At 39.4% G+C, this 21,874-nt stretch overlaps 3 protein-coding genes across 3 annotated transcripts; 1 reads left to right on the forward strand and 2 right to left on the reverse strand.

Moving 5' to 3' along the window:
- Positions 1-1,128: 1,128 nt before the first annotated feature.
- K441DRAFT_565439 (uncharacterized protein) lies at positions 1,129-1,311 on the reverse strand (the record flags this gene model as incomplete). The annotated part of the gene is made up of 1 exon (XM_067643703.1): positions 1,129-1,311. A coding segment is annotated over one exon (183 nt), but the record flags the coding sequence as incomplete, so codon positions are not given.
- Positions 1,312-3,123: 1,812 nt separating this feature from the next.
- On the reverse strand, positions 3,124-4,944 carry K441DRAFT_612897 (glycoside hydrolase family 12 protein). The gene is made up of 4 exons (XM_067645631.1): positions 4,285-4,944; positions 4,096-4,220; positions 3,711-4,041; positions 3,124-3,645 (listed from the first exon to the last, which is right to left on the reverse strand). Exons 1-4 carry the CDS (start codon positions 4,590-4,592, stop codon positions 3,579-3,581), a joined length of 831 nt encoding a protein of 276 aa, XP_067503087.1. The 5' UTR covers positions 4,593-4,944; the 3' UTR covers positions 3,124-3,578.
- Positions 4,945-6,784: 1,840 nt separating this feature from the next.
- Positions 6,785-8,289, forward strand: K441DRAFT_687768 (vanillyl alcohol oxidase; the record flags this gene model as incomplete). Its single annotated transcript, XM_067652122.1, has 4 exons — positions 6,785-7,003; positions 7,035-7,162; positions 7,273-7,399; positions 7,447-8,289. The coding sequence occupies 4 exons, from the start codon at positions 6,785-6,787 to the stop codon at positions 8,287-8,289; spliced, it is 1,317 nt and encodes a 438-aa protein (XP_067503088.1).
- Between the last annotated feature and the right edge of the window lie 13,585 nt (positions 8,290-21,874).

Consider the following 21,874-nt stretch of genomic DNA (forward strand, 5'->3'; position numbering starts at 1 on the left):
GCCNCNNNTTTNCTATTTAACNTACTTCCGCTTATATAAGATCTCCAATACTTCCTATATAAGTTAGTTATTACATTAATAGGCCGCTATTAAATTTGTATTAATTATTATTAAGTGGTTGTTGAGATATTAAAGTGCGATTTTTCTATTTTTTAGTGAGTTTTGAGGTGCGCAGCTCGCTTGGGTGCGCAGCTCGCTTATCGCGATAAGGATATCCATTACGTCTTATTGCGATAAGGTTTATCCAAAACCACACTGCTATTAAGTATTCTCTTTTATATACTTCTACTAAGATAATTTAGCTTCTTTATAAATATTAGGTATAAGGTCTATAAATACCAGTAGTGTATATAATAGAAATTATATAATCGACTAAGCTAGTGGTAGTAGTAGTAGTTATAGTCGTAGCTATTAAAATAGAGACGGCTTATTACGACATCGTGCTATAAGGTCTTAAACTATAAGTACTAGACTTAGTAGCTTCTAACATAGTTAAACTAGTTATTCTAGGGACAATAATACTAGTGCTAAGGCGTATATACGTAGCTGTAAGGGGGATATCGGGGGTGATAGAGGTAGTAGTTAAGGCGATTAAGGCGGTAGTCTACGTTTTGGTGATAGCCGAGGTATACAGCTTAGAAGCTGTTTTTTTTTAGGTGTATAAGGTATAGTAGGCGTAAGGGTTTTGGTCTTGGTCTTGGTCTTATTTGGCGTATCAGGTGTTGCGGTGCTCAGGGGTGCGAGTAGTAGAAGATAGTTATAGAAGTCGACCCTAAGTTCTTGCTATAAGCAGTCACCCTCATAGTCTACCATTAACTCCTTAATGGGGTACTCTCTATCATCCCAGTCGTACAGCTGTACACCACAAAAAGCGCATTCTACAATATCCTCCTCGTTACCTTAGATTAGACGGTAGAAGCCGGCGGCGGCGAGTTTTGTTTGGGAGAGATGTTGATGGGGCCAGTTGGTGTTGGTATACGAGCTTATACGGGAGGATATCGTTTTAAAGCTAGAGGCTAGGGTTAATGACGAAGGTATTGGTGGAGGAGATGCAGCTGGGCATGGCGGGAGCGGTGATCCAGGGAAGCGTGGAGAAGGAGAAGGAGAACCTAGCCTTTGTTTCCGTAGCTAAAAACATTCCTTCAGCAAGTTCAAAGCTTCATTGTTACGGCCTTGTGACTTCAACGTAAACGCAAGGTTTTTCATGCTAGTTAGCGTGTCTGGATGCCCCTCCCCCAACACCCTCTTACTTGTCTCTATTATTTGCATCTCCAGCTCTTCGGCCTTCTTCCATCGGCCTTGCTCCCGATACTCAACGCCGAATTAGCTATACTGGTAAGCATGTCTGGGTGCTCCTCTCCAAGCACCCTCTTTCTCACCTCCATCACCCAGTCCCTCCACCATCGCCAGGCGGGTAAAGTCCAGATCCACTGGCGCCACTCCCGCCAGCTCCACCACAAGAGCTGGCACTTTGCCAGCCCTCATTCTGATAGTGGCTTGGAGAGCGGCCGCGCACTACAACGGCGGCAGACCTGTGCTGTGTGACTTTAACCCAGGCGTCCAAAGGATCGCGGACATCGGCCCACAGCTCCACGTTGACGTGGTAATATTGTTGTCCGACGCTTCACTTGCGATTGTCACCCGTCACCGACTTGAATTAAATCTGCTCGAAAGTGTACTGGCAGGTTTTGGTGTTGTGGGATGAAGGTGAGAAGCGCCGGTGAACAGCCACAGGATCGTGTTCGGACTGGAGAGGCAGGTACAGAGATGCGATCTTGCTTAGTGTATAGCTGTGCGGCCCTCGCTGAGCCTTGCCGAGTGGTATCGGTGCGAGCTTCTCCTTCCTAATCTGCATCTGGGAGCTCTTGTTTCGCTCGGGAGTGTGTTGGACAAGCTCGATGGTTTTGCCATGGTTGCCAACGACTGCCAACAAAGACATTGCTAGAGCTCGTATTTGCTCCGGTTTTCCGCTGCGATTGACGTACATGCTTCCATTCGGAATGTGTGGATTCAAAGAGTACGAGCACAATACGGAGAAATAATTGCGCCTGTAGCAGGTCCATTTCCAGTCTAAGAAATAGAAGAATCCTTTCCCAATCTTGGCGCTAATATAAGGCCGTAGATGTTGGTCATTGCAGCTTATTTCTAGGAACGTCTCCTGTTCGGCGAAAGCAGGAGTCTCAGGGTGTCTTTTGTGTGATGGTTGACAACCAAGCACCGGCAAAACGTCTTTGGAACGGGCGCCGGTCAGGGTTAACACAGATACGGTGGGAGTGGATAGAGATCGTGGTGTAGTCCCTGGCAGCACCCGTACTGTGTCCTCGCCAGCAGTTCGGCGTTGCTGCGGAGAGGATAGCTAGGATAAGTGTATCACTGGATATGAGGGGTGGCGATAATCCAATTGTCCCCACCGGTCGCACCAAGCAATGGTGGAAACGAATTACCAACCCCAGATGATCGAATCAGAGGGGACATAGCCGAACTAGAGGAATTATCCCTTCTCTAGTGGATCGCACCGACTATACCCAGCCTCCTCTACAAGACGGACACCGGCGTAGACGAAACTTCCTGCCCGAGACATCACACTCAACGGGTAGTGAAACTTACCAATACCATAAACGGCATCCCTGCGCCAGCCCTGCTCGTCCTGATATCGATCAATCTTGGGGCCCGATTACTCTAGGTTTTCCGGGGCCTACCCACAATTCGAACACGCAGCAGATCAGCACCCCTAATCTCCCTTTTCCAAAGTATTACTGGTTAGGCTTCCAATACATCTGTGCAAATATCGGAACGCCGCACAGGCACAGAATGACGACTCCTTCTGCTTACTTCGGGCGGAGAAGCAGGATCCGCGAGTTGAATGCTCGGTTTGTTCTAAAGACAATAGGCTTCCGCGAGACCGGTGGGATTGTGCGCGGGATATCTCGCCTCGTACAGGCGTAGATGCTGGGTTTAGCTCAGGGAGTGATAGTGGTAGCCGCGAAATGCGACCATTCAGTTCGTGTGGACCTGCGATAGCGGGGAGATGCTATCTTGCCAAGGGGGGAGAGGTAGTGAGTGTATAAGAATGAAGCAGAGCATCGGGAAGGGGAAGGCACAGCGCGGGAACAGGCGGTTACTCTAACACTTTGCTCTGAGGGCAGCATATACTAGTTACTAGCGCGAGCTAAGAGACGGGTCTAAAGATGCTAAACGACGCTGAAACAGGGGTAAAAACATGAAGCCTTAGAACCAAGGGTGGAAGCTCAACTTGACCACACTGACACAAAGAAGGCAGAATGCGCCTAGAGATCAGCTGAGCCAGCCTGGCAAATATCGGCATCCGCTTCGACGACGAAGCTTGAGTTTCGGCTGCCCCTGCAGACAGTGTACTAGATGCGATTAAAGATACAACAGATGTGATAGGGATTGGACTCGGAGTGATGGATGACTCCGCGGCTAGAGTAGACGACAGAATAACCGACGATGCCGTAGCAGCGATAGCACCGTCACTCGTAGCTGGGAGTATTGCGCTGGTAAAAGTAAGGCTGGATTCGGCAATAGCAGATGCGTCAAAGGCGGTCGAACCAGATGTGTCAGAACTTATTGATCTGCAAACCCAATGTAGCTTTTAACACGCTGTCTCCGTAGAAAAACTCGGTTCTGCATCGGTTATAAATCGATTAGCTGTCTCACACTCACGAAATCAGCCAATGACCTTGACTTACCCGGCGTTTCCAACATTAACGTAAGTCGAATTTTTGAATCTCCCCAGTGTGACCATAGCTTCCAACCAATCTTTCAAATCACCCGTGAAGGACCCGTCAAACTGCACTTCGGGCAGTAAGCTCCGAACCATGATCCCTGTCTTCTCATTCAGGCCTTCGTATAGCTTCCAAGAAGTGCCGAATAAAGAATCGATAGTTGCCGTTGTGCCGTTACCCCAACCAATCGGAAGCTGACCGCCTTCGTATTGGAGCCAGAGCATGAGCTCTTGTGCGGCAGTGGAGGTAGAATCGCCTTTAGTATCACTAGTCATGAAGTCGAAGCAAACGTTCCCTAATTAGAGTCATCAGTATGAGCTCATGAGCTTAATCGGCGATTGTCATTTGCCTTTAAAAGTGGAGGTGTTAGTGCGAGTCCAATCATAAGTGGCGGGAATAGCACTGATATCGGAGATAGGAGTCTCGAGATTTTGGGTAAGTCCCACGAATGAGTATCCTTTTGGCACATTATTGCTGTCGCAGCCATGTTAGCACTAGGACGGCATACGGGTTCCAGTGACAGAGGTCGTGGACATACGTGCTCTCAATATATTTAATATTCGCCGTGCTGCTCCACACGACTTCTTGAGTCCCATCTGCAGCTGTTATTACATGATTATAGTAGGTGCATTGAGTGCCGACTGTCAGGTCTGCGTTGTAAAGCATGTTGTAGACAATCCAGGGTGTGCCTGTCAGGATAACATAGTCGTAGTCTCCGCAATGATTTGATGAAGGTAGAGAAGTCTGCCGAGATGAAATAGCTCGAAGGTCTGAGGGATGAGTAAGAGCTAGCGGCACTGCCGCCAGAGCTGCAAGCGCGACGACGAGTTGGAGGGAAGATAGCATAATGAGTGTAGAGAAGTGAAGATATACGAAAATAAAGTCCCGCGAGTGCACAATTGGACGGAATAAAGAGCAAAAATAAGAACTCTCACGAAAAGAGAAATGTAGCACAGCTACTGCTTAAGGGAAGATGTTGACCTTTGACGGCAGCGGAATGGATGCTTATTTCAACTAAATAGGGGCATGACTGTATAAGATGGCGACGCGGAGACGCCGAGGTTAACATGGATTCTTTATGAAAGGAAGAGATGAATGCGGAGATTGCTGAGGATGAAACACGCTTTTAATTTTAGCACATCTCTCCGGGGAAGAAAAATTTCCAAAGTACGATGGGAGAGATTTGCTGCATTAATTTAAAACTGATGACATGTTTGAATGCAAATACTGCAAACAAACACCGTTTATTCATTTTTTCGTACCGACCGTGTATACGTGCAACAGCACGTGCCTCTCGCGTCCTTTTAGAGCCTCGAAGCCTCCCTCAAAGCCGTCCTCAACACCACGCCAAGCCTTGTAATAACCATCTGCACCGTATTGTTACTATAATTTATGACTGTAGAGGAGCTTTAAGGCGACCGCAGCCTTAATTTTATATACACTAAAAATTTCTACACGAAATCAGTCAAGCGGCCAAGCAAGCAAGCAAGCCAGATGATTTAACCCAAACAAGCCAAGCCAGCAAGCTGAGGCCTCTCAGCTTGGCTTGCTTGCTTATTACCAGCTCTAGACCATTTCCGGCCTCATTGTTCAGAATGATATTCTCAATCGTCAAGTTTGCGCAAATTGATATGCTGAAGCAGTGAATTGGGTAGTTTTGAATGTAGAGATTCTTAATCACGGAGATCCCATAGACCTTATTCAGTGTCACGAAGTGATTGGGCCTCAACATGTAAGTATATCTTTAGAGTGCTCCATGATTTTGAGGGACTCACTTCGCAATATCGCCGTTAGATCCTAGGCCGTCCCACCAGGACTGTCGATTCCCGTTAGTAACTGCACCTGGTCTAGAAGTGACTGCGATATCGGTGCCGCCGATCTCAATAAGATTTACGTTACCGTTATAATAGTCGAAAGTCTACAGCTAGATTAGTGGTATGCCGCCAAACGATTAAAACAGCGAGAGCATAATGTTTGCCGGCAAAGGTCACGGTGGCGCCCATGTTGTGCTGGTGAAGCGCCGGAAAAATCATCTCCGTGTACCTTCTATTGCGGGGTTCAGGGGGTGAGGAATTGGAGCATGGAGAATTTTTTTTGCGAAGTGAGTCTGCTGAAAAGGAAAATACCAGAGCACCAAATTTCTTGAAGTATCGTTCTTTAAGTTCTCTCAACTTTACTCAACACCATGCCAAGCGTCACTATGCCAGGCATCACCAAATTATGAGGTAATCACGTGCAACATATCACCGACCTTGCTTCTCTCCTCCCTTCGCTTCTGGAAAACTAATTCCGCCTTAGAGAATCCTCATTATCAATGCACTGAATTTGTAAGCGTCCAATCCAGTTCGCCATCTCCCAAGCCTTTGCCGACTTCAACCCTCTCACCAGTAGTAATTGCATTGCCGCTCCGAAAACTACCGATAAATATCAATAAAACACGTTGAGGCTCCACATTGCGGGGTATTATGCTTATCCTTCACATACTTCCTTGCCGAATGCTTGCATCGGGACTAGTACGGCTTCGAATGCGTGGATGTTCCGGCTTTCGATCGTAAAGTTTAATGATAATCCAGGAACAAGCTGAGCTATCTCATTCCACTAGAGAGCTGGATCCTCGCAAGTGCCGAATCGTAAGGCCCACCTGAGCAGGATTCTGCTACTAATGCACAGGCATTACAGCGTGACGTGGTTTCTTTTGTCTCGGAAAACTGCCGTCGCGTCGGATGGCGGACAGAAAATGTAGGAGCAGATGCAAGAAATAGGACATGGATATCCCCATACATTACTTTAAGACACCCTGGCCGATTGGCATTGTTCTGTTTTCCCTATACCCAACTACACCCTTCTACTCTCCCATACAACAGCTCCAAGCTTTACCATGACTCCCATCCCTGCCCGGTACGCCTACCGCCAGGAATATCCTACGAAACCTTCTCAATCTTCATCCAATCCATCTGCACCCCCTCAAACATCCACATCATTGAGCCCTCCGACCCGCTCCATAATGGCGACTACATCACCCTTGTAAAGGACACGACATGCACGCGATCCTGGACCGCGACTACTTCGTTGCCTCCGCCGTCATCCCGCCCCGCTCAATTCCCGAGGTGCAAGCGCTGATGCGGTTGTGCAACGAGTTCTCGATGCCAGTGTGGCCGTATTCGATCGGGCGCAACGAAGGCTACGGCGGCGCCGCGCCGCGAGTCCCGGGCAGCATCGCGCTCGGCCTGGGCCAGCACATGGGGCGGATCCTGGAGGTCAATGTCGAGGACGCGTACGGTGGTCGAGCCCGGTGTCACGTTTTTCGACTTGCATGAGTACCTTCAGAAGCACGACCCCAGGAACCATGTCCGGCTGGACGTGCCTGATCTAGGTGGGGGCTCGATTATCGGGAATGCCGCGGAGAGGGGTGCCGGGTATACACCTTATGGTGGTCACTAGATGATTCATTATGGTTTGGAGGTTGTGCTGCCGAACGGTGCGGACTGGGACGGTGCGATGCCGGATTTGGATGATGCTAGGGCAGGAAGATGAGTCCAGACTTGCACCCGGGGAATAGAGCGTGGCACGTATTCAATTATGGGTTTGGGCCGTATAATGACGGCATCTTCACTCAGAGTAGTTTGGGAATTGTTGTTAAAATGGGAATATGGGTAAGCACAGTTATGTTGAAAGGAAGTAACCTGCTGATAAGAGTTAGCTGATGCCAAATCCTGGAGGTTATCAAGCGTACATGATTACCTTACCCAGTGATGAGGCTCTTTTTAAAGCTCTAGATATCACTCGGCCATTACGCACACAGATGGTACTTCAGAATGTTCCCACTTTCAGGCACATCCTGCTGGACGCTGCCGTTTATGGGCCCAAGTCGTCGTATAGCTCTTCAGAAAAGCCACTTACTAACGAGGAACTGGATAAGATTGCCGCAAAACTGAACCTTGGTCGCTGGAACTTCTATGGAGTTGTTTATAGTCCCGAGCCAGTACGAAAGGTGCTCTGGGAGGCCATCAAAGGCGCCTTCTCAACTATACCTGGCGTGAAATTCCTCTTGTCAGAAGACCATAACGAGACGAAGAGTGTGTTACGCACGCGGTCCGACACGCTTCAAGGCATCCCGTCTGTTGGCGAACTTAGCTGGACAGACCGGCTTCCAAACGGCGCACATCTGTTCTTCTCACGCATTGCCAAAATCTCAGAGAAAGACGCTATGAAACAGTATGAGCTCACGAACCGACGTTGTAAGGAGGCCGGAATAGACTTTATCGGCATATTTGTAGTTGGCATGAGGGAAATGCATCACATCGTTTGTATCGTCTTTAACCGCTCCTCTGCCGACTCACGTCGCCGGGCACATTGGCTCATCTGGACTCTAATTACGAACTGTGTCGCGCACGGCTGGGGAGAGTATCGTACGCATCTCGCGTTGATGGACCAAATTGCTAATACATATAACTTCAATGATAATGCACAGATGAAATTGAATGAGATGATTAAAAACGCTCTGGATCCGAAAGGTATTGGCGCAAAAACCCCTATACCGTAATAAATCCATTATTTACGCATCTTAACTCTCTCCCCTATTAAGGCACTAGCAGAACTTGGCAGAACTTTGCAGTCCTCTATACTGACAAGTTGCCACAAATTGCCGCATATTGTAGTTATGTAACGTGAAGATCTTATAAAACATTAAGCGGCGTTACTCTTCTTCTCCTTTCCTTTCTCTAGCTTTAGATCCTTGTTTATAGACATTCTAATTATATAGGCTTGCGCGTCCCTTTTACCATGCTTATGCCTTAATTAACTAAGTCGCTAATATCCCCTACGATTCTATCAAGTTATAATTATAGTAGTAATATTCTCTAGATACTTCCCTTTAAGAAACTAGTATACAGCCTAAAAAATACAATACTTTTAATTATACTGTTGGTCGTTCTTTTTAAAGTATTAAGGAGAGGCTAACGGGGGGGCTTAGCTATATATAGTGGAGCTAAGTATCAGAGCACGTTTCTTGTTCATACTTATACGAGATTGGTTTAATTAGTATTTATACGCAAGCCCCACCAAAATTACCAAAAAACCGAAGCGAATAATGGTTTTTTTAATAGTTTTACGACTTTTTTTTTAAATTAATTTTAGTTATGTTTTAATAGTATAGGCCTAATTAGCAACTTCTACCTTATTGCCTTAACCAAATTTATATACTGTACCCTAGTACTATAGAATTAATTAGCGGACATATATATATCTGCAAGCGGATATCGCTAACTCTTTTTGTTAAAAGGTTAATTCTATATAGCCCTTCGTGTGGCAAGAATTCAAGGACTTTTCGTATATGCACGCCTCATAAGCCAATCTAGAGGCTCTATACTGTATAGAGCTTGGTGTTGAAGCCTCCGGTCAGTGCGATTCTCGGCAGCAAGGGTACTGGCGCCTCATTAATGCTTGGATATTGAAGAACCGTTGGTTAAACCGTTTAACCACTTGTAGCACTTAATACACCTTATTTAACGTATATAGCACGTCGTCCCTGTAACCTGGAGCTGGTCCTTTACCGGCCTATCCTTATCGACGTTAAGAACGCGTATCCCTTAACCCGCCGGCGTCCATCTAGTAGATGGTCCGTGCGGAACAACAGAATCAAAAGTACGCGTGTGGTCACGGAGCCTTGATCCTATTGATCTGATTGGCTAAATCCTTATCGATAACAGATGAACGTAACTCGGCGGGTTAAGGGATAAAGCAACTCTAATAGAAGATTTTCCTATATAATCAGCAGCTAGTTAATGAAGGAAGGGTAGAAACCTATTTATAACGTTATATATTACGACTTTTTGCCTAGCTTCCTTAAAAAATATATATATATAGGTGTTCTTAGTGGTGGCCTTCTGCAGCATTTTATTGGCATCGTGTTTGGTGAGGCTTGCAAATAAAATCACGCTAGCTAGGGTGCCTGCAGTATGCTAACCCAGGTAGGAGCGCCTAAAGCGCCTAATATGAAAAGTCATACTTGCTAGACGAAGGGATGGGGTGTAGCCACTAGTCCCAAAAAGGAAATGGAAATCTCTTTTTGCTCCGTCCTCCGTATTGGCTATAGTATTGATAGGCGTTTCTTGCGAATTGAACGCCTTCTACTAGGCGGAAAGCACCCCTGTTTGGCGTCTAGAAGAGGCGCTTATATCCTGAAGATTGCGCCCAGGTGGGCCTTAAAATCGTCGACCTGGCTGTGTCTACCTGGTGGAGTCGACCTGGCTATAAAAAGTCATTGAACGTACCCTTAGATATATAGTATGCCTTTCTTCTTATCTGGAGAACCCCTAAAAAGAAACTTAAGAGGGTCTCACCGCCTACAATATATCATTACTGTTCTGCCTTATACCGGCACACGGCTCGTTCCGGATTATTTCTGCTTTATACCGGAACAGATCGTCTTTAAAAAGGAACAAATCGTGTATCGCTTTGAGCGTCTTTATTCCGGATTAATTGCGTTATTCTGGAAAAGATTTGATATTATATTGAACTTTTGAAGCTATATAAAGCCATTTAATAAAGCTTTTTAGTAGATTTTGGCCGTTTCTACGAGTTAATTTAGAAAGTATAGTGTAGTCAATGGTTATAAATAATGATTAATATATAATCTTATTGATTTTGGGCGCAAAATAAGTAATAATATATCCTTGATATTACAATTGATTATCTGGTGGAGCATATTTAGAATAAAAATATAAGATCTTGATTTTCTAATGAGATTTTGAAAGGTTCTAGAGATTACATTTTACTACCCCCCTAACCACCATAATATTATTAAATTTTATCTAAACTAGATTACGCTGCGATTGATAAGTATATTTAAAGGCTTTTCCGCGTTATAGATATAGCCTATAAGTGGTGAAAGCCAATTGGGTAGGGGGTGATTGATTGCGTTCCCTAATACTAAAAATTAAAAATCTTGTAAAGCTCTAATCCCACTAAGATCTATTAAAAACCGGGCCCTCTAAGGTTCTGCTAGCCGTAGACTGATTGCCTATTTAGGTTTAGCGTAATTGTAATTTAGATTTCTTCTAATTGTGCTAACCTTGCTTGCTTTATAATCTTCCTTTCCTTCGCCTTACGCAGCCTTTATAGTGGGCTTAATTAATTACCTTCTTAATTTGCTATTATTAATTAAGGTAGTATAGGGCTTTGTAATAAGGTCTCCCGTTAGACTTACTTTAATTAAGGGCTGAGCTAAGTACTAGTAAGTCTTTTATAGCCTCTTATAGGAGGCTCTACAGAACCCTTTGTTGGTTAATTTGTATAGGGCTTCCCTCTATAGCAGTATATAGAACACTCTGTATTTCCTTTTCGATAACTATATCGGTAATTACTGCATCCTTATTTATACGCACAGCTGGTAGGCTGTGTAGTAGTTAGATAAGCTTTTACTACTTTTAAAAGTGGTATAATCTTACTGACGCTTATAGGAATTTAAGCGTTATAGGTCTCTTTTAGTTTAATAAGCTCGCTGCTAAGGAAGGGCTCTTTTACAATTCTATATTAAGTACAAATCTTATAGTAGCCTTAATTTTAAATTTTATAGATGCAGCTAGGTATCTAAGAGATCTTAGTAACCTTTTAAAGCTTTTTAGGAATTGGAAAAAGGACTAAGTTACCTACACTAAATGTAGTAATAGAGTGCTGTGTACCGTACTTCTTCTTTATCTAGTTACAAGAGTAAGCCGATCGCTGTTAAACTCTCTTATAAATATCTAATATATTATAAATAGAGCCTGACTCTACTAAACGCCTCTACAGCCGTAGTTCCTTTTAGTACTCTTTAAGCTTCTTTAATACCTACCACTTAAGCTCTAGCTATGGTAGAATAGTATAAATAGGGTTATTAGAGTTCTTAATCGCCTAAATTAACTTACGCCTAAAAGTAGGTATAACTATATTATAATACTCTTAAAGATCTGCTAGTGGAACGCCGGCTCTACTAGCTTTGTAATAGAGCTATAATTATAGAGCTTTAATTTAAATAGTAAGATTATCCATAAAGTAGCCTCTAGGGGTATAGTAAGGATTATCCAGATCTTTAATCCAGTTATCTAGATATAATTGCTCTTGCCACTAGATAGATTATAGAGCTCTCTTAGCTATACGCTATAGATCTATAGTAGGTTTAGATTGTACTACTATTAAGGCTTCGGCCTCTCTATCTATTGTCTTAATTGCCTCCTATATACTAGCCTCTTAGCTTAGTATAAGAAAGCCTTTTAGTAAAGGTAGAGGCTGCCTAAATCCACTTAATCCTAATAATTAAATTTAACGAGTTTAAATTAAGATTGGTAAGTAATTAGGAGAGAGGCTATTATCTTTAAATAGAGTATGGTTTATAGGAGTCTCCTACCTTTATAATCTATTAGCTAAATCGCGGTCCTTTTTAGATAGATTGCGGTCGCCTATAGAGGCAGTTCCTAAATTTAAAAGGCTCCTATTATTAAAATCCTTATCTTCCTTATTAGAAGATTTACCTAAGGTTAAGAGCCAATTACTATTATCTCCTATATTAGAAATATTATTATAATCCTTATTAGAAGCAGTAAGGGCGCTTAAAGCAATAGAGTAATTATCCTCCTCATCGCGCTTCTGTTTGGCAGCCTCTTACCTATTACCATTCTCTTCTAGTAGAGGGCCCAAAACTTCCTTATTGCTATTTAGATCATTATTCTTAGCTTTAGAGACTTTAATATTAGGTAGAGGCTCTACTGTAGCCCTTAGGGTAGGCGCCACTAAAGTAAAAGCCTAAGGATCTCTCCTATATAGACAGCGAAAAGGCGTATAGCTAATTAATTCGTAGTACGTGCGATTAATTAAGGCCGCGACAATTAGGTAAGCTATTGCCTATTATAAAGTTTCTAAGAATCGCTTTACTATATAAAGCTTCTTCTTTATAAAGCTATTAGCCTGCTCTATAAGGCCTTATAATTAAAGGTAGCGTAGGCAGCTATTAATAACTTTTACTCTATAGCGACAAAGTAATATAAAAAGGGCGCCTTTAAACTCTATACCATTATTACTCTATTAAATACACGGGTAAACACTGTAGTAATATATCCATTATAACACAGCAGTAGTAACTTCCTTAGTAGTCTTCTGCTTAAGAGGGTAAAGGGCGCAGTATTTACTAAAGTAATCGCGTATCTATAGGATCTATTTATATTCGCTATCGGGCTTAGAGCGCATATTAATTAGATTGCCTTAAATGCGATTAAAGGGAGCTAAAGAGATAATTATATTAAGTAGAGGCCTTATAGTAAAGGAAGCCTTTTTATAAGAATATTAGCATATATATACAACTGAGATTTTTTCTAAAAGTAATACTTACTCCTTATAGATTTAACAGTACTTAAGCAGCTATTTAACTTTAATAAATCTTATACTATAATACTCGGTCGCAATTATACGGTAAGTCTTTTTTTGCCCTAAGTATTTAACATTACTATACTTTCTTATAATTATATTATAAATATCTGGCTTAGGAACTACCTTTAAGGCCCATTTATTAGGCCCTATTAAACGCCTCTAAAGACCTTATAGCTCTAGGGGAACATTCTCTCTTATATACCACCATTGCTTAGCCTTTAATTTAGCGTTGCGTTTTACCTATAAGTAGGCTATATAATTTAGATCTACGAGCTAGGAAATAAGATCATTATATTTAGGCTAGGTGACGCGCTTTATTAAGTTAACTCTAGTTTCTTTTAGATACTTAATAAAGGCAGGCTTTACTATAACTAAGAAGGCAGAAATAGTATAAGAGACGTTATAGGAGTTATCTATAGTAGAAGGAGAGGCAATTATATTAGGTGTGGAGGTGGTTATAAAGGTCGCGGAGGTTAATATTACTATTACTAGTATTAGATTTAAGCTGGCAATTAAGTTAATATATATTTAGAACTTATAGATAAGACATATATCTTATTAAGGATCTAATTAAGTTATATATAGAGGCGGTAAATAAGGACTAATAAGAAAATTTAATAGACGTTAAAGCTTGCGAAGTTTGACTTTTAGAGCCCCTGCGCTAGTCCCAATTAGGTAATTATAATAAGAAAATTAATACCTTAGGAGGCTCCATAAGAGCTCTACAAAAATGCCTTATACTTAGGTATAAAATATAAACTAACTACTAAGCTTAGGCTTATTAACTAGCCGTTTTAGCGACGTCGTGTACGCATAGTTGGGGTAATTTAAGGCTAGTTTAGATGTTATCCGATAACAATTTACTAATTAGATTAAGAGGGGAAGAAAACTAAAGTTATTAGTATAATATATTTTAAAGAGCTTTATAATTTGTGTATAGGCGTTAGTAAGCCTTACGTTGTTATACTACCTTATAATTAACTTAATCTTTTAAAGATCTTTTCTAGAATAAAGCAATTGTTCTAGAATTAAGACGATAAAACCAATACACGAATCGTTCCTTTTTAAAGACGATTTGTTTTAGTATAATGTAGGAATTTTCCGGAACGAGGCTTAAGCTAGTATAGGGCAGAATATATGCTTTACTAGATGATTAATTATAATATTAAGGATATATTATTACTTATTTTGCGCCTAAAATCAATAAGATTATATATTAATCATTATTTATAACCATTGACTGCACTATACTTTCTAAATTAACTTATAGAAACGGCCAAAATCTACTAAAAAGCTTTATTAAAAAGCTTTATATAGCTTTAAAAGTTTAATATAATATCAAATCTTTTCTAAAATAACGCAATTAATCCGGAATGAAGACGCTTAAAGCGATATATAATTTGTTCCTTTTTAAAGACAATCTATTCCGGTATAAAGTAGAAATAATCCGGAACGAGCTATATACCGGTATGGGGCAGAATAATATATTTAGAATAAAAATATAAGATCTTAATTTTCTAATAAGATTTTAAAAGGTTCTAGAGATTACATTTTACTACCCCCATAACCACTATAATATTATTAAATTTTATCTAAACTAGATTACGCTGCGATTAATAAGTATATTTAAAGGCTTTTCCGCGTTATAGATATAGCCTATAAGTAGTAGAAGCCAATTAGGTAGGGGGTGATTAATTATATTTCCTAATACTAAAAATTAAAAACCTTATAAAGCTCTAATCCTATTAAGATCTATTAAAAACCGGGCCCTCTAAGGTTCTGCCGGCCGTAGACTAATTACCTATTTAGGTTTGGCGTAATTACAATTTAGATTTCTCCTAATTGCGCCAACCTTACTTACTTTATAATCTTCCTTTCCTTCACCTTACGCAGCCTTTATAGTGGGCTTAATTAATTACCTTCTTAATTTGCTATTGTTAATTAAGGTAGTATAGGGCTTTATAATAAGGTCTCCCGTTAAACTTACTTTAATTAAGGGCTAAGCTAAGTACTAGTAAGTCTTCTATAGCCTCTTATAGGAGGCTTTATAGAACCCTCTATTAGTTAATTTATATAGGGCTTCCCTCTATAGTAGTATATAGAACACTCTGTATTTCCTTTTTAATAACTATATCGGTAATTACTGTATCCTTATTTATACGCATAGCTAATAGGCCATGCAGTAGTTAGATAAGCTTTTACTACTTTTAAAAGTAGTATAATCTTACTAACGCTTATAGGAATTTAAGCGTCATAGGTCTTTCCTAGTTTAATAAGCTCACTGCTAAGGAAGGGCTCTTTTACAATTCCATATTAAGTACAAATCTCATAGTAGCCTCAATTTCAAATCTTATAGATATAGTTAGGTATCTAAGAGATCTTAGTAGCCTTTTAAAGCTTTTTAGGAATTAGAAAAAGGACTAAGTCGCCTATACTAAATATAGTAATAGAGTACTGCGTACCATACTTCTTCTTTATTTAGTTATAAGAGTAAGCCGATTACTATTAAACTCTCTCGTAAATATCTAATATATCGTAAATAGAGCCCGACTCTACTAAACGCCTCTACAGCCATAGTTCCTTTTAGCGCTCTTTAAGCTTCTTTAATACTTACCGCTTAAGCTCTAGCTATGGTGGAATAGTATAAATAGGGTTATTAGAGTTCTTAATTGTTATAAACGCTTTAAGTACAATGTTATAACTACTTGGAGAAGAGACGGAAGAAGCTAGTTAGTTAATACAGGCACGGTCCAGGATGGAGCCGATAGAACTATGTGACGAGGAATGGTAACCAAGGTCATATGATGTGATCTATGTAATTTGTGTAATCTATGGGATCTATAATAGAGCAGATAGAGTACACGTATATTATATATAAGAAGGATTTCATAGAAGTATGGTTATGTATTTAAGGACCCTTAATCCCTACCTAAATAGTTCCTTCCTTATAGTAATTCTCAGAATATAATTAGAGTTAATCTATTGGGCAACCACTCCACTAGTTGTTATTACGTTGTTAACTTTTATACTTATATTTCCTACACACCTAGCCTAATAATGAGCCTATTGTAGTTCTTGCTATAAGGTTCCGTTACACAATCACTACCTAGTTATAGTATTAATATAAGAAGTCGAACAACATACCACTAAAAGTAGCCATTATAATGCCATTAACGGCAGCAACTACTTTAAGAATAGGAGGTAATACTAATATGGCGGATACTAACTTATAGCAACCTATGACGGTTAGACAGCTATAGGAGATAGTTAACTAGCTAATAGCTAACTATATAGTGTTAGAAGAAAGACTTAACGGAATAAGAGTAGTAAAGATTAAGCTACTATTAATTAAGAGATTTATAGGAGAGAAGTTAAAGCTTAAAGGATTCCTTACGCAGATGCACTTTAAGGTCTTATAGGAGGGAGTAAAGTTACCTATACCCGTGGATTGGATAGCCTACGCAGGACTATTCTTATTAGAAAAAGCACTTAAGTGGTTTAAACTTTACCTTATAAAAATATAGGTAAATAGAATGACGACCACTAACTAAGATATGCGATTTATGTTCTTAAGTTAGGAAGGATTTGCAGAACGACTTACGCAGATATTTGGAGACCCGGAAGAAACAACTATAGTAAAAAGAAAACTCCAGAACCTTATGCAATAAACTTTAGTAATTAAGTATATAATATAGTTCTAGACACTAGCAATATAAGTAGAGTGGAATAATAAGGCGCTTATAGCACAGTATAAATAAGGACTTAAGGCTAAAGTCTAGGACGCGATTATCCTAATGGAAGATGTGAATACCCTAAGGGAACTAATAGATTAGGCAATTAAGATTAATAATTAGATCTACTAAAGGGAATAGGCTAAGAGGGGCTAGGATAGGGTTTTATAGTTATATAAGGCGCAGAGTACGCAACGACAAAAGCTAAGTTAGAAACTATGGTATAGCGCCAAGCTAATGGACCTAAGTAGTACTAAAGAAGCCTATAAGAAATGGAGCAAACTATAGAAACCTAGAGGATAAGGATTAAGTAATTAAAGGTCTAAGGAGTAGAGGCCGAATTAGGGATCTTAATAGTAGAAGACATTTAGGCGGACTCTATAATAAGAGAAATAGTTTAAAGAAGGAGCTTATATAAATTGCGGAAAATAGGGTCATTATATTAGAGACTGTAAAAGTAGGTAAAGTTACCACGTAGTAAGAGGTATAAGACTAGTAGACAATATATACGTATAGAGGGACGATAATATGCTATAAGGAATAAAAGAGTGTTTAATTAGAAGTTTTGCGTTTTGTTATAATAATATATGCCGAATTTATAAGGACGCTAAGTATAGCGCAAGCTATTAGCTATAAGAGCTAGCACCTATAGGATATAGAGGAACTAACAAACCAGTTCGCAGATTGGATATTAAGGATGATGAATTTAACTTAGGTAAAATATTCCGTAATAATAAGGCAATAAGGGCCGCTTACTGGGAGCGAGTAGACCTTAGAGATGTTATACTAAAGGTAGAAGATAATTCTACTATAGAATAGGGAACATTAGTAGGGATTAAAACCCCACTAGATATAATGTCTATCACTTTATAAGACGTAAGAGAAGTAGGATAATAAACCACTTCGGCACTTAATAAAGGCAAAAGGCTAAAGGCTTAAGATTCTTAAGACGAGATAAGAGATAACTAAGATTCTTAAGACAAGATAAGGTATACCTAAGGACCTATAATAGACGAAAACCGATAGAGTAGGGCAGTAGCTTAGTTCAGAAACATATAAATAAGCTTGGGATAGAGTTTCCTATAGGTATAAGACTCTTAAGACAAGATAAGTGAGATTTAAGACTCTTAAGATAAGATAAGGACACCACGGACGCCTAATTAAACTAAGGCGGGAGCTAAGCTTAAGTTAGAAGCAAGCTTAGGATTAAAGAATTTAAGGGACTAAGATTTCGGAGTACAAATAAGGACACCTATAGGCGAGAGGCAAGGAGCTTCTTTATAGATCAGAGAATCTGTAATATAAATAGTAGTTAGACTAGGAGACAGATATATAGACCTAGAAGACTTACTAGGGGAACGCAGTGTTCAGCCTAAAGATTAAAAGTTTAATACTAGGATTAAGAAGTAAGATAACTTTAAGGATTAAAGCATAAGGCGCAAACTAAAAGAAACCATAGAAGAGTTTAGACAAAGAATTATTGTATAGTAAGAACAGAAACTAGATAAGAAATCTAGTACATTGGGATGTATAAAGGATAGAGTACTAGTATAAAGAATTACCAATAGGCCAAGAATAGGTATACTAAGAGCTAAGTGGCTTACCGAACTAGAAAATAAAGAAGATCTAGGGATTTTAACTAGGTTTGAGGAATAATACATAAAAGGCTGTCACGATATAGTAATAAGAAGATACTTCCTTACGGACAAGCCGTATACACTCTAGCAGCTATACTAAAAGTGGTATAGGCAGAGGCGCAATAATAAGTGGGAAGATTTCTATATATAGTTGGATAAAAAAGTTATCCAAAACTACCTAATTACAGAAAAGGCTATAACGCATATTAAAGGAGCCTTAATTATAACATCAAAGGATCTAAAGGAACGTTTAGAGGACTAGAGAAGTAAGAGATATATTTTAGTACCTATAAATAAAGTCGCAACATTTAGATTAGTATAATAAAGGTTTAAACTTAGGGATAAAGACGAGCTAAGAGTTAAGCCAAAGCACCTAGCACACTACACGTTATCATGGATTGCGTACGTGGACAACATATATAATATATATAAGAATCTAAAGAAAAAGAATCGGAAATACCCTATAAGGATATACTGGATAATAGATAAGTAATAATACAGGAATGCCAAATATATATATAGATGGCATCCAGCAGAGGACCAAAAGGAAGAAAGTTTAGTACTTTAATTAGGAAGATTTCTTACGGAAAAATGCTTAGACGGACAATAGTAGTGGGAATACCCAGAAAATACATATCTATAGTATATTAAAGATAAAAAGCGAACTAGGTATTGGCTAAAGAGCGAGCTAAGTGCACTAGGATTAAGTAGCTAATAGTTAGGAAAAGTAGAGGCCCACGGGACTAAAGGGAGCCAGTGGTAGAGCCTTAGACCCTTAAAGGAATTTAAGGACGATACCTAAATTTATAAATTAATTAATAAGATTAACAGTTTAAGGCGCTAATAGATAGTAGAGTAACGCGAAACCATATCTTACTAATAGCAGTTAAGAGAATGGGACTACCTTATAGATAAAGGGAGCAACCTTACCTATTAGTTACAATTTTAGGAGATTTAATAGCCTATAAAGGAGGGATCATTAACCTTAAAATAGGACCTATTTAGATAACTATTAAAGGAAGACAAATTAAGATGTCTTTTAATATCCTACTATTAGGACGGGACGAGGTAGTATTAGGTATACCTTAGTTACAGAAATATAATCTAAGGATTAATTGGATTATAGGTTAGGTTAATATTAAAGATACTTAATAATATAAGATGCAATAATAAGCCAAGTTAGTATAGTACTAAGTAGGGGCAACCTATAAAGAAATAGAAAAAGGACTAAGTCACGTACTAAAGAGATACTATAAGTATAGCAAAAAGCTATTAGAATATGCAGCATAAGACTATAAAATAGAATTGGAACCAGAAATAAGTCTAAAGTTCTTTCCAATCTACAAGCTTACTAAAAAAAAAGGTAGAGCATTAAAAGAGTTTGTCTAGGAAAATCTACGAAAGGGATATATTAGACCATTGCAGTTATTAGTGGGTTATCTAGTACTATTTATACTAAAGAAAAATGGCAAACTAAGGCTATATATTAACTATAGATAATTAAACAGCATTACTAGGAAGAATAGGTATCCTTTACCCTTAATTAGCGAAATCTAAGACAGGATAGGTAATGCGCAAATCTTTACAAAGATAGATCTAAGATAGGCATACTATCAAATTAGGATTAAGAAAGGCGACGAATAAAAGGCAGCCTTTAGGTTAAAGAAAGGACTATATAAACCATTAGTTATACAATTTAGGCTTATAAACGCACCAGTAACGTTCTAGAAGCGTATTAATAATATATTAGGAGAATACTTAGATGAATTTGTTATAGTATATTTTAATATTATTATTATCTACTTAATAATAGAGGAAGAATATAGAGAATATGTTAAATAGGTTTTAAGGAGACTATAAAAGGAATAGATGCTAGTAGCAATTAAAAAATACGAGTTCTTTACTAGGAAGACCGATTTTATTGGATTTATTATTAAACTAGGCTAACTTAGTAATAATAATAATAATAATTCATTGCTTAACGTCCAATTCGGATCCCTACTAGGCCTACGCAGACTACTCCTTATTTACATATAGGGAGAAAACTCTATTTAAGAAAAATGAGAAAACCCCGTAATCCATCTCCCTGCCTTTTAGGACTCGCCTACTTAGCGCCTATAAGTCGCCTATGGTGCTCTACTACCTTACTATTTGACCTCCTTGGGAACCACTACTGCCGTAACAAGCCTATAGACGCGCTAGTATCACAAACTTTTACTTTACTACTGTAGAGTTACTAGGGGGCACCTACTGCTCGCCCCCTTACCTTTTATTATTATTTCCCTTATAACCCGGAACTAATTTAGCATATTTTAACTAATAAGCCACTAGGTAACCGCCTTAAGGCCTTTTTATATTAAGAGCAGTGTATTATAGTTCTCTATACTAGCTGCTAAGAGCATTATTTCTTAATTAGTGCGTAGGGGGTATAGCAGTATTACGTGTTTTAGTGTCTGTCTTAGCTAGCTATATTTGCATCTCGGGCTACCTACTAGGACACCTACCTAGTAAAGCCAATCTTTTAGTCCTATTATTCCTGTTCTTAAGAGTGTTGCTATTATATTTTCTACCTTTATTAGGCCTTCTCAGAGCCCTTAGGTATTTACCCCCTATAGCATTAACTATACTATAGCTTGGGTTTATTTTACCTAAGTTAGCCTCTATACCTTTAACTCCCATTTACCTCTTTAATGTTAGTCCAACCAGTATTATATTGCGGTAGATGGTTTCCTGGCGTTCTTACGTGTTCTACTTTAGCTCCTTTCTCTATCTTACTATTATCTTTGCTAACCTCTTACGCGTCTCCCTTCCTCCTCTATATAGGCCTAGGCCCTAAAGCGGCACTATTCTTCTTCTGCTTTCTTTACCTATTTCTCTAATATCTCTTCCCTACTTTAGGGTTATTAGTTTATTCTCCTATAGGGCACCCTAGGGTCCCTCTATAGTTTACTTAGGCGTGTCTTAATATACTTTATAACATTAGAGTTATATTTATTTTACGTTCTTTATATTATAGCGGCTTTAATATATAACTATAGGGGGGGAATATTAGATTCCTTCTTAAGTAGTGCTATGGCCGTTCGCTTATACCCGCCTATAATACTCTAAAAGTAGGCTATTTAGACCTTTTAAAGTAGTTTAAGGAGTAATTTTAGGGGGCCCTTTTTAGTTTCTCTAATGGCCTAGATACTGGATCTATATATTATAGTTGGCCAGACAACTACTATATATAGTAGGCGTGACCTCTAGAAGCATAGACCCTAGATAAAGTAATAAACTATACTTAGCCTTTACAGGCCGCTTACGCTGCATATGCGCTTCACTAGAGCTTACTGTCTACCCATACTCCTAATACCCT

Source organism: Cenococcum geophilum (assembly GCF_001692895.1).
Source record: "Cenococcum geophilum 1.58 unplaced genomic scaffold K441scaffold_26, whole genome shotgun sequence".
Classification (NCBI taxonomy): domain Eukaryota; kingdom Fungi; phylum Ascomycota; class Dothideomycetes; order Gloniales; family Gloniaceae; genus Cenococcum; species Cenococcum geophilum.